At 45.1% G+C, this 13,467-nt stretch overlaps 1 protein-coding gene across 1 annotated transcript in view; it reads left to right on the forward strand.

Moving 5' to 3' along the window:
* Prp8 (pre-mRNA processing factor 8) overlaps positions 1-13,467 on the forward strand; it is a 297,334-nt gene that overhangs the window by 172,233 nt on the left and 111,634 nt on the right. The window contains exons 18-20 of the mRNA XM_050169409.2: positions 2,766-2,912; positions 8,792-9,002; positions 12,502-12,618. Coding sequence (XP_050025366.1) covers positions 2,766-2,912; positions 8,792-9,002; positions 12,502-12,618 — 475 coding nt within the window. The remainder of the gene's footprint in view (positions 1-2,765; positions 2,913-8,791; positions 9,003-12,501; positions 12,619-13,467) is intronic.

Here is a 13,467-nt window from a genome sequence, read left to right on the forward strand (position 1 = left end):
TGGCATAAAAAGAATCTATCGGCTATTTTGTGAGGACACAATGTCCATAAGGCAAATGAGTGCGTCGTAGATGACAAGCCGAACAGACTGAAAAAAAAAAAAAAACATTTTCATTGTCTTCCTTCGCAAAAAAAGAACAAGAAAAGAAAGAAAAAGAAAACGAGCTATTGCCACTATGAGACCATGCATCGTCATGCTGCATGCTTGGACCGTGCATTATATCGAGCAAACAGGTTTATAATGCAGTGTCTACCAAGGCTTCAGACACATGCACAATCCACAGCCAGTCGCTCGACCACTCATATGTGATTCATACTGTACAATACGCTGTTATGACTAACCTAAACTATTTTTTTCATGGGTGAAATAACAAATGAGGTAGGTGTATCTACAGGTAACAATTTAAATGCTTGTCAAAGTTAACAGCACAACTTATTCCCTAGCAGCACAGTACCTACACTGTTATGATTTTCATATGTTTCGTAACTACTCATTGCTGCTAAATGACAGCTTAGAACTACAATGAGAGTGCTGCAGTAAGGTCACATGAACAAAACGAATTTTCAGAAATGCATAACTGATCTCCGAGGCTAATTCTAGGCTCAAACATGAATCGCTCATCATGCTGGATGCTCCACACTGCAGAAGCTCTGGCCATGCTTACTTGAATCACTTCAGTATGTCTTGCAGAACTGTAGAACACACCACGTCATACTAAACAGACTATGCAATTGTGCAAACCACCACCAGACACTGCCACCAAGTGTATACCTGGCGTACAACATGAAGCTCTCGTCCAAGCCGGGATGCCGACTGCCCATAGATGGTGCCACTGCCTATACAATATGGCAATGCTCATAAGAAAAAATTTACCGCCCAAATGCTCTGTACAGAGGGTTAACCAGCGAAGCTGAAACATGCAGCCCTGGTGTTTATCACTGTGTTAATCCCGACAATTCATTAAAGTCTCTCAATTATTGGTTACATCTTTGTGTTTCTTAATGAGGTTACCTACACATTTGGCTGTGAAGGAGAGAACGACGTCAGTGATGATATGCCCGCAGTCTGCCGTGGTTCCTTGTGTTCGATGTCTCGAGTTTGCTTGGTGGCATGATTAGCAGCATCCACCCGCCATTGCTGCTTGCGATTCTTCAAAATTAAATCGCTTGAAAATCAAATCTGTCCGTCACATAAGACACTGAATGGCTCGCACCCTCTTAAGTCATTGCTGGTGAGTGGTTCAACCTGCTCCATCTACTTGTTAGTCAAGATGGAGCTTCGTCAAATATTTAGTGTCGCAGTAATTTGGAAAGTTGATAGGGGAGAAGAGAGAGGTTAAGGGATTGCTGGCAAGTGGTTCGACCTGCTGCACCTACTTGTTAGTCAAGATGGAGCTTTGCCAAATTTTTAGTGGCTGAGTTAATTGGAAAATTGGGCATCATCATCATCATCATCAGCCTGGTTACGCCCACTGCAGAGCAAAGGCCTCCCCCATACTTCTCCAACTACCCCGGTTATGTACTAATTGTGGCCATGTTGTCCTTGCAAACTTCTTAATCTCATCCGCCCACCCAACTTTCTTCCGCCCTCTGCTACGCTTCCCTTCCCTTGGAATCCATTCTGTAACTCTTAATGACCATCGGTTATCTTCCCTCCTCATTACGTGGCCTGCCCATGCCCATTTCTTTTTCTTGATTTCAACTAAGATATCATTAACTCGCGTTTGTTCCCTCACCCAATCTGCTCTTTTCTTATCCCTTAACGTTACACCTATCATTCTTCTTTCCATAGCTCGTTGCGTCGTCCTCAATTTAAGTAGAACCCTTTTCGTAAGCCTCCAGGTTTCTGCCCCGTACGTGAGTACTGGTAAGACACAGCTGTTATAAACTTTTCTCTTGAGGGATAATGGCAACCTGCTGTTCATGATCTCAGAATGCCTGCCGAACGCACCCCAGCCCATTCTTATTCTTCTGATTATTTCAGTCTCATGATCCAGATTCGCAGTCACTACCTGTCCTAAGTAGATGTTTTCCCTTACCACTTCCAGTGCCTCACTACCTATCGTAAACTGCTGTTCTCTTCGGAGACTGTTTAACATTACTTTAGTTTTCTGCATATTAATTTTTAGACCCACCCTTCGGCTTTGCCTCTCCAAGTCAGTGAGCTTGCATTGCAGTTGGTCCCCTGAGTTACTAAGCAAGGCAATATCATCAGCGAATCGCAAGTTACTAAGGTATTCTCCATTAACTCTTATCCCCAATTCTCCCCAATCGAGGTCTCTGAATACCTCCTGTAAACACGATGTGAATAGCAGGGGAGAGATCGTATCTCCCTGCCTGACGCCTTTCTTTATTGGAATTTTGTTGCTTTCTTTATGGAGGACTACGGTGGCTGTGGAGCCGCTATAGATATCTTTCAGTATTTTTACATACGGCTCGTCTACACCCTCATTCCGCAATGCCTCCATAACTGCTGAGGTTTCGACTGAATCAAAAATTTGGCAAGTGAGTGGCTAATCATCATATCATGTGGGTGAAGCAGCACACTAAACAGGACAAAGTGGAGAGGACACAAGGAAACAACACTCCTTGTCTCCTTTCTGCTTTGTCCTGTTCAGTACGCTGCTTCACCCTCACGGTATGATGATTTAGTGTCTCCTGCAACTTGCTACGGCCATGATACTTCAACTTGGCTTCGTGCATGTGCATTTATGCATCCAGCGGCTTTGGTGTGGTTTTAGTACCTAAAATATTTGTTCTTTACAGGTTCACTGCCGAAGAAGCAAGAGACCTGATCCAGCGCTACCTAACTGAGCACCCTGACCCAAACAATGAGAACATTGTTGGGTACAACAACAAGAAGTGTTGGCCCAGAGATGCCCGTATGCGTCTCATGAAGCATGATGTTAACCTGTGAGTGAAACCCACAATATAGTGTTTTTGTTGAGCCCTAGGATGTAGTTGGCTAGAGATTTACATTGCTGGTTTAAAAAATCATGCCCAGTTCCTAGTTCAGTGAGATTTGCATCAACCTTGTGAGCAAGGCTGTAATTTATTTAGCTGAAGATGTGTGTAGTAGCTGCAGTATAATTTAGAACAATCTAAACGAGGGGAACATGATAAACACCCTGTATTGTATGCTTTACTGTGCACTGTACCTGTGCACAGCCTTTTAATGACCACAGTGATAAGAGCTGCATGGGGGCTCTGATGGTGTATTGGTCTCATCAGTATGATCCTGACAAAATGGACAGCACCAAATATGGTCAGGAGAGATGCGCAATACCAACTGCATGTCGTACTAAAGCTAGTCTTGTGATGGGTTACTGAAAGCTACAAAAAGTCTGCTGTGTGCCTACAAATGGCAAGTGGAATGAGGGGCCACCGTACAGTATTTCTTTAAGATGGCGGCTGTGAACATACAGTGGTCATCCCATGCACTCACTTTCATTGGTGAGGTGATTTGTCAACTTTCTGAGGGTCGTGCAACTGCTGTGAATAGATCCGAGTTAATTTGGTAACCGTAACTTTAGTCGCCGACAGGTGACGCAGCTCCTATAGGCCTAACTGGCTAGACAGTGTAGCCATGACGAAAATTTGCCGGTAACTGATGTGATAACGAGCTGCAAAACATTGTAGAGAACTTGTCTCGTATCAGTGATAGGTCAGGAAATGAAGAATACAGGTTAGGTTGACAGCCATGGAAACGGCTTTCAGGTCTGCGGTCGACCAGCTGGCAACTACGGCGAGCACGCGCGCCAAGTTGGGGTGTGTGTTCGCATGTGGGTAGAAAGCTCCGAAGCGCACGAATCAGGTGCATGAACACTGAACTCGTGTATTCAATGTGATCAATGTGCCCTCCAATGGCTAATCAGACAGATCTTTGCACATTCTCTTGTGGTTTTCATATGCGCTGCTGTTGTAGTTCCCTCTGTTTTCCTTGCGTTAATCATTTCAAGCGGTATCATTGACCTGGCCGAACCTTGCACCAATAGAGATTGCGCTCTGTGGGGACATTGCATGCTTCAATGCACTGACCATGTCGGGGTCATTCACCGAAGGTACCAGTATTTGAAAAAGCGAATATTTCAGTAATCGAACATTAGATATTCAATTTGCAAACAGAATTATTCGAACAATGACTATTCGATCCGAAATGGAATGTTCGGGTATTTGCACATCCCTACTTGTGGCTTCAAACGTTCTTGTGGCTTTGTTTACTACGCTTTATCTGCCCTTATTGGCCTCAATTTCAGGCAGCTTATAATTTTTCTTTATGCACAAGTCAATAAGACTCTGAGAACATGCATGCATAATCGCTACTAATTGCAGGGGTTCTGCTGGTTCAGGTGGCAAAATCAAAATGCACCAAGCATATCAATGTACTGGCTTCGGCACGAGAAATTTCTAATGCCACTTGTCGATGCACAGGTCTGTGGCACAACGGTTTCAGTATTGGTCTTCTGTGCTAGAGGTTTGAAATTCGAATCCTGCCGTCGAACAGTTATAACTCTTTCCTTACCGTGGAGAAAAAAAGTTTCTTTTTGTAGGTTGTGCCAGATCGTTTTTCTGAAGGAACTACTGCACTCAATATTTCTTATGTAATGCATCAACAAAAAGCAGAATGAATGGACTTTTCGTGCGTAAAAGTTTTATTGACGATATCTAGGTTATAAAAAAGATATAAACTGCCAGAATCAAGATTGTGGGATAAAATTGAACAGTTTGTAAAGACACTTGTGTCTACTAAGAAAAATTGTAACAAAAATTTTGAGATATGCTGAATGTATTGCCGTCTAATAGATACTATCTCGAAAAAAATAAAATAATTGAGCAGGTTTTCAACTATAAAAATTTTAACTGCAAGCACTGCATTTGTGCGTGCCATGTGGTGAAGCAGTGCCTCTATCTAAAACATAGTGGAACGTTGCATGTCTTGCAGTAAACCGTTTGTTTTCTGCTTGGATTTCCTGTCGTAGCATTTCTTGCAGCTTCTATAAGTCCCTATCTTGGTAGTCTCGTAAGCTCTCCAAACGGCAACAAAGATGGGCCTAAGCAATAGGCGAAATTAACCACGCTGTGGCCACATATGTTGCGGGCTGGTTTGGGTCGTCGTCGCTATCAGTCAGTCTGATGAAAAGGCAGCATCCTCAGACTTGCTGCTGCTTGACCCATCAATAAAATCAGCCGCAGTGGAATCACGACACCTGTGATGGCATGTGCACTGCTTCCGGAAGTGGCCATTTTTGCTTTCTACTTTGACTATCACAAAACTTCGGAATGCATTCAAAAATTGCCCCCATGCAGGAGAAAAGTGAACTGCTTGGGAAACGAAAATATATTTCTCCTTCATGTTCGATGGCGAAATGTGTCTGTGAGCAGCACAGAAGGTTTCCAAATCGGCGTTTCAAACCATCGATAGCGGGCTAACAATGCTTGATAGGCGCACTAGGGAAAGAGTTAATAATGTTTAAGTAATTATTTATAACACCATAGTTTGTTGCAAATGATGAGTTTGCAAAGTCTCGAAGCCGTTCAAAGACATAGGGAAGAAGTTTAGGTGAGTCCCTGTACTAACCGCCCTTCCCATGGTGGCTGAACCGCCCTGCTTGCAGCTCCAGTAGACACTAGCGCCACAGTTCCCTCTGTTAATTACTGTATGAAACTCTATGACATAGTCTACTGCGGCCTCCGCAGGGTGCCGCCATGAGCCGTCTCATTGCTGAGACTTTCAATATTTGGGCTGGGCCAGCAGGACATTGATTCCTTGTGCCCCCTTGCCGTCTTTCCTGTGTAGCTTCCAGCACGTAAGTGGAAATGTAATGGAAGAGAAAGCCGCTCATTTGGCCCAATAACTTAGCTTGTGATTGAAGGATTTGAAAAAGTTTTCCAGCTGGAGATTCATGAGGATACATATGCTTGATATCATTCTATGATTATATGAGCATTATGATCTAAATAGAGTTTACACTTACTAGCAGAGCTACCCACACAGTAACGACTAGAACAACAGAACTGGGGCTGCCTTCATTGCATCTCAGCACACATTATGAATGGCAACGCATGGAACTGCAGGTCACATGTAAGAGGTCAGATTACTGTATAAATGTGTCTTTTTGCTTTCGAAGACTTGGCTTTGCTTGGCAAGAAACAAACCTGACTAGTATATTGCCAAAGCAGTTTGTGGATGCTATTGTGGACACTGTCAAATTCTGCCAAATTGTCAGATTCCGCAGTGGCAGCATTTTGAACCAATTAGAGATAATTTGTAATAAACTTCTGAGCCAATTGGAGCTGACAATGTGGCAAATTCGACAAGGTCCAAAATACCACCTTTCGACCGGAAATTGCGAAACAATGTAGCTGTTATTGCGGGAATAATTTAACTATTGAGGAAGCATGACCCACATGAACATTTTCTTGATATTAAATGTAATTTGTTATGGCTCGGGCAGCACTTGTCGTCCACCTGCCACCAATGCCTGTGTAAAATCGCTATCAGGCTCATCTCTGTTCCTAGCATTCCAGACATCGCAGAAGTTCGCAAGAAGATGGAGGCTTGAAGTGATGAGTAACGGTTAAATAAGGATTATCTTTGGAGCCAACCTTTGGACAAGGCAGATTGTCTCTGTCAGGGCAGCAACTGCTTTCCTTAGCACTGTTTTTATGTGCCCGTAGCTCACCCTCCCGCACCCTCATTAGGTGAGAGGAAGAATAAACTTGTGCATAAAGTAGGGTAATTTAACTGAAAGTGTTAAAAAATTTCCTTTTTTGAGCATTTTGACTTCAATACCCTTACTTTGTGTACCTGCTTATTTTCATCCTTCTCACCCATTGAGTGTGGGGAGAGTACATAAAGAAGCTGATAAAGAAAGCAACTGCTGCTCTGACAAGCCCCCTTCTCAAAAGGTTGGCTCCAGCAACGTTTTCTTGTTCAACCACTGCTAGTGTTTACAGCATAGGAATTCATAAATGCTATCGCAACTTTATAGAGAAAAATTCGGATAAAAAAAATTTTCCACAGTGTTCTCCTCGTTACCACGACAGTACTGGACAGTCTGGCTGGTAAGCTTTCCATGACATTAAAGAAGTTTGGCTGAACCCATCTCACGATGACTGTCAACTGTAATGCATTGAATCAATATGGCCACACAACGTATTGCCACCATAGAAACAAGTAATGTATGAGGTGTGTACTGCCGTGAGACTCCCCTCTCGGGCTTGCCTAAGAACACCCGGTGCCATCTAGCACCGCTGCTGGAAAGCTTGGGGTGGCATCTGAAATGCATGGCGCACTAGTACGTGCGAATGCTGAGAAACATGTCATGCAGCAACCAGTCTTCTTTCTCACCCTTCTTTCTTTCTTTCTGGACACGCTGCACCATCTAGTAGCGCTGCCAAGATGTCCGCGCATGGCCTTCAAGACGAGAAGCATCTTCTTGCGCCAGTACCTGCGAACACTGAGAATTGTTCCCTTGCTTGCCGCACACTCAGTGGGACATACTGTGTGACCCAAGTTGATGAGACGTTCATTGACGAGTGGCATATACCCAGTTCATTCATGGCACAACTCTGTAAAGCATTGGCGTGAAAGACATACATGGAAAAGCAGCACCTACCCACTGCATTTGTGGCACAGCCTGCTAATGCGTCGAGTAACTGTGCGAACGGCTACTCGACTTTCCGTTGTGATGTGGGCTTGATTCTATTCTGCATCGTAGAAATTTGAGGGATCTTTTACGTCATTGTAAAGCGGCACAATCCCAGTGGCACACAACATACCTAATTACCGAAGGTGGCATCACAGACGTTGATTGAAGAGCGGAACGCACCTACTGGCCGAGTGACCCAAGTTGACATCAAAGAGGCGGTTCATTGAAGATCAGCATAGACCGAGTGGCACATACCCCAAGCTCCAAGTCCGTGTTAAAGAGTGTTTAAGGTTCAACTCTCAGGTGCTCGTTCGTGCAGTGAGCGTCAGCATGGGCGAAACTGAGCGAACAAGCACAGCGAAAGATGAGAGAGAATGTGGAGCGGAGGAGGAGGGCACAATGGAACCATGAGGCGAAAAGCGGAAGAGGAGGATATGCTGAAAGGGTTGGAAGAGAAGTGTCATGTGGCGACAATGGCAACAAGATGGTGCCAGAGTTGTGTGCGTCGTCTCTGAGGTCTGTGGGCGGCGGCTGCTGTGAGTCACACCCACATGTCACCCACGCACTGGCTCTCGCAATTACAAGATTGGCAAGGCATTCGCACAACACTTTGCTCTGTTTTGCAACGTGCAGCACGAGACAGATTGTCTGCACCAGCCAATATATCGTGAAATGAAAACGCTTATAGAGCTGCACTCAAATTTCAAATTGGGGAGTATCGTAATTGTCAGTAAATTTTTTTCAAACAGCGATGTCTGCCCAGTGCCACATCTACAGTGATACATGCCGGGGTGAAAGAGCTTTGTTGAAGATAGCCACGTATGTACACATTGGCATACTTATTGATGCAAGTTGATTCGATGGTTGCTTTTGAACCCGTCAGCAAAGCAGCTCGATGCTCTAACCATTCTAGCATGGACTACCCAGTAACACAGGTAGGTGGAAAAATGGTTAGATGCAAAGATAAATACATGCAAATGTACATAAGTAGCCCCTGGAAAGTGCGTGAACCACGTTAAGAATGCTAACGCATTGCAAAAGCGGGTGCCATACATTTTGGTTGTCTGTCTGTCTGTGCTAATTTGCTAATGCATCCTCACTTGTGGTGTAAAAATGTGCTGACTTCTGCATGCGGTGCAGGGGCCGTGCAGTGTTTTGGGACATCAAGAACCGACTGCCACGGTCAGTGACAACAGTCCAGTGGGAGGGCAGCTTTGTGTCGGTGTACAGCAAGGACAACCCCAACCTGCTGTTCAACATGGGTGGCTTCGAGTGCCGCATCTTGCCCAAGTGCCGCATGACCCACGAGGAGTTCAGCCACAAGGATGGCGTGTGGAACCTGCAGAATGAGGTGGGTGGGCCTGAATACAGTCAAACCTTATTACAATAAATGACTGTGTTTGGGCTTCAGGTGCTTCCGTAACGGTTCCTTTCATGAAGCAGCATTTAACCCTTTGAGGGTAGAATTATTTTGAAAAAAAACTTTCCCAGGTGGTCAAATTACTTTATTGCGGATCTTGAATCTACAAAATGTATTAAGGGGAGACGCGGGTCGAAAAACGGCGATTTTCATCAGAAAAGTCAGTTTTATGTTTTTGACTGTTTCAGAAAGATTGATCCCTCCTCTTTCACATATAAAGAAATCAGAGCCGTAAATGATTGGGAAATTATAAATAAACTCGGTGAAAGCACCCGAGGTGGCGAGAAAAGGTGCAAATCTGGCCCATTTTCCAGCGCGTGATGCGTCAAATCGCGGCGTGGCAAGCTATTGGGCTTGTGCAAGGCAGTAGGCCTACGCTTTTTCTCTCCGAGGTCGGCTTTGCCGCGTCACAATCTCGCCGGGAAGTAATAATAAAGACAACATTTCACCGCCAAAACCGAGCGCTTTCGCTGGATTTCTAAATCACGTGGTGCGATTCCGGCCACGCCATTGGCTGCTAGCGCGTGACGCGGCCGCAGGTTGTCTGCTCTTTCTGCGACGCGCCGCTCTCTCGACGTGTTCCCAGGCTTTCAGGCATTTTTCTGCTCCTTGTTTCGACGGATCCCGTGAAGAAACGCGATTTTCGATCTCGAAAGTATCGGTCGAAGCACAAGTTCAAGGGGGACTCGCCGCAAAGTCAAGCGGCTTGCAATGGAGACGTCCGCGGCAGCTAAGCCTAACCTAGGTGACGGCGACGCTTTCGACGGTTCAGAGCCGGCCGCCCGCTCAAGTTTTGTTGACAGCGCAGACGAATTCGTCAGCGCATCGGAGAAAAAGTAGATAATCTTCGACAATCAAGATAGGCGCGGCGAGGACACGGCAAGCACCTTTATCTGCGAGATCGGCGTCGGGAACGTGAGCGCCGCGGCATGTCCGGCGTGCGGACGGCGGGACCTTTTTATCCGTGAGTTGGCTAAAAAACAGAAACGACTCGCGTCGTTTTTGGGGTTGTGTTGCAACAATGCAGCGTGTACCACGTCCGTTATCTCGTCAACGTATTCGTCGCGGCGTGCATCTCCGGTAGACGACGCTAACGGTGGAGCGCGCCCTTCGGCCAGCCCAAGAGAGAGTTTCGCCGTGAATATCAAGGCAGTGGTTGCGGCGCGCGCATTTAGAGCTGTACACAATCAACTCGTCCGATTTTGTGCAGTTCTTGGTTTACCAATACCGATGCACCATAAATCGTTCACCGCCATAACAAAGAAAGTGCACCTCGCTGCTACAAGAGCAGTGGCTGAACTTGGAGTTGGCTCGGAAAGTAACAGCGCAGGAAGTGGGTCAGCATGGTGCTCACGAAGACTCTATGAGAGAACAACATATGGCGCAGGTGAATTCTAAAGTAGTGCACTGGATCTAGATACCCTGGCCTGCATTATGTGCAATTTTTACATAGATTTCAGCACTACAACACAAATAAAGAACTTTTATAACTTTCAATCGTGTTTTTCTCAGCTTCATATTTTTGGCCAAACATGGCTTTTGTGCACGACATTTGATGTACTTATTGTGGTCCAATCAAGACCAAATTCGGTGTGCATCATCTTTGAGATGTGTAGAATGCACTGGTCTAGATTTCAGTGCAACCAGTTTATTTTTAAGAATGGAAATGTTCAATACCCCTCGGTACCAGTCACTGAAAACGAAGCATCATATGTGAAATTCTCTCAAAATGTTGCCTGTCAAGGGAATTGCATTATCTTGGTTATTAGCACTCAGTGGAGTGTTAGGGACAAGAAAAGCCATTTTGCACTGCTATATCATGCCAACTGCTAGGTCCAGTAGCTGCACAAGCATGCACTGTTTTTCACTTATGCATGGCACTTAAGACATGAAAGCATCAAGCTATCCTAAAACTGAAAACAGATTTGGAATGAGGATATCAAGCTATATAAGTGGTACAATTTTCATTTGTCTAGCATTAATATTTAAAAAAAAAGGTTTCTGAGGAGCGTCTCCCCTTAAGTCGGGAATAAATAGTAAAAAAATAATTAGGAACAGTATTTTGGTGTCGGCATCACTCAGAACTGCAAAATGTTCAATAGTATTTCCGAGCGTGGTACTCCTTGAAACACGGGTCTACACGCAGCGCCTTATCGCAGTCTGCACACCTAAAATGCGTGTCTGTTCTCTTGAAGCGAGGAGTTGTGTTGGCGCACACATGACATCTCTGCGTGCGGCTGCCTTGGGCAGAGGTCTGAGGCACCCTCTCGCGTAAGCGCATTGCCGCGGAGAGCGAGACCTCGCGAACGGCGCCGATAAACAAGTGGTGATAAATAAGCTAAGAGCAGTGCCAATCAAGATAGAAATCAACTTCCGCCACCCGTGCGAGAGCGTGACGGCAAAAAAAAAAAAAAAAAAATCACGTTTCGCGCACCTCCGTTGCGATCACGCGGCGGAACCGAAACCGCGAAAGTGCGTTGCCACCGAGAGCGCGAGTACCTCGCGAACGGTGCTGATAAGCAAGCTAAGAGCAGCGCCAATCAAGCTAGAAATCAACTTCCACCGCCCTGCAAGAGAGTGCCGACAAAGAAAAAAATGACGTTTCACGCGCCTCTGTTGCGATCAGCGGCGAAATCGAAACCGCCAAAGGGGCGTTGCCGCAGTCTGAGCGACGCGCTGAAGCTAGCAACCAGCTCTGTCAATCTCACGAAGAAGGTAGCACCAATTTCAAACGCATCTTGTAAGTGCTAAGAGGTGGCAGCACCTCCCGATGAGCGTTCATCGTCATTATGGCGCGAAACTTCAAACGGAGGGTCAGAACCGTACCCGTACGGCGTAGACCTTGCGGGACAGAAAACCGCCGCCGTACATGTACGGCGAAAACCTTCAAAGGGTTAACGAGTCACATGATCCGTGGTTTGTGCTTTCATCTGTCGCACAGATTGGCCTTTGGATGACCCGTCTGCCATAAAAATGGGAAAGCCCTTCTATATTTTTAGGAAAGCTGGAATGCGAAGGTTTCTATGCAATAAAAGATTGGCATAAGACACGGGCCCACTGTTAAACTGAGAACCTCATTTACAACATAACATCACTAATTTTTTAGCTTGAGAGAGAAAAAAATCTCTTAAATTCTTTTTTCAACAGACATCCTATTGATAAAACAATTATTTTCCAAACCTTCATATTAGAACTGAGATGTAATCAGTTCTTACATACTAATTTGGAGTTCCCTTTAATAAGAGCAGACCGTACTCTGTATCTTGATTTATGTATACCTAAGTTACTGACGGATTGCCACATTTTTTAATACTGTTATGTTTTTGTAGATTCCTTATTTATTACCATTTATATTTACTAAAATGTTAAAGAAATAACTGAGAAAGCTAATTCATATTTGTTGAACCTGTTCAACAACTTGTGTGCGTAGGTGACCAAGGAGAGGACAGCGCAGTGCTTCCTCCGTGTGGATGATGAGTCGATGCAGCGTTTTCACAATCGAGTTCGACAGATTCTCATGGCCTCTGGATCAACCACTTTCACAAAGGTATGTGGCCAGGTCATGGTGAACATTTACTTCCTGTGTTAATGCAGACACTCTGTAGCACTTTTCTAATAGTGAATGCATCTGACTATAATACTGCTCATTGCAGATTGGTCCTCAACACTGCATGTTGGCTATAGTGTAACAATAGAGCCAAACCTCAAATAAGACTGATATGATGAATTACTGGATACAGCTGCGACCACTTACAATGTAACCGTTTATAGCGCAGAACTGGCTACAACACGTCATTTTCTGACTCCCATGTACCCTCCCACAGAACTCCATGTATATGCATGCTGTTTACAGTGCAGCTGCGAGAGACGAAGTACCGGTTATAATGCGGCCGACGTGTATCGACAGGCCTTCAGAGCATTTTTGAATGTGCTTGTGATGGTTTGAGCCCTTCAGGGCAGTCAATGGCATGCATGTATTTTTTTCCAACTGGCCGATTTTTCGGATGTTTTCACGGCCCCTAAGGAGTTCGAAAACTTGAATGTGGACTGTGCAACTGACCAAGAAAATGCTTCAAATGGTTCGTGGGGCGAATGAGTGGTGGAAGGAGGACAAGAACAAGAAGGACCTAAGCATTGAGGAATGAGGGAAAGGAAGCGTGCTGCCGCCGTTTTGAAGGAGCTTGAACTCAAAGAACAAAGTGTTGGCTGATGCCGAGATGTAGGTGTCCCTCATTCAAGCCAAAATAAGCTTTTAAAGTAGTGAAACGCAATACTGAGGCGTCGTGTGCGGGCTGAGAGTATGTCAGGACAGTTGAGCTTGACTTATGAGCTGTTGAGAGAGAATCTCAATTGTGTCAAAGTTTAGGCCTCATACCACTGAGCTTGCTATAAGTTG

Source organism: Dermacentor andersoni, chromosome 3 (assembly GCF_023375885.2).
Source record: "Dermacentor andersoni chromosome 3, qqDerAnde1_hic_scaffold, whole genome shotgun sequence".
NCBI classification, from domain to species: Eukaryota; Metazoa; Arthropoda; class Arachnida; order Ixodida; family Ixodidae; genus Dermacentor; species Dermacentor andersoni.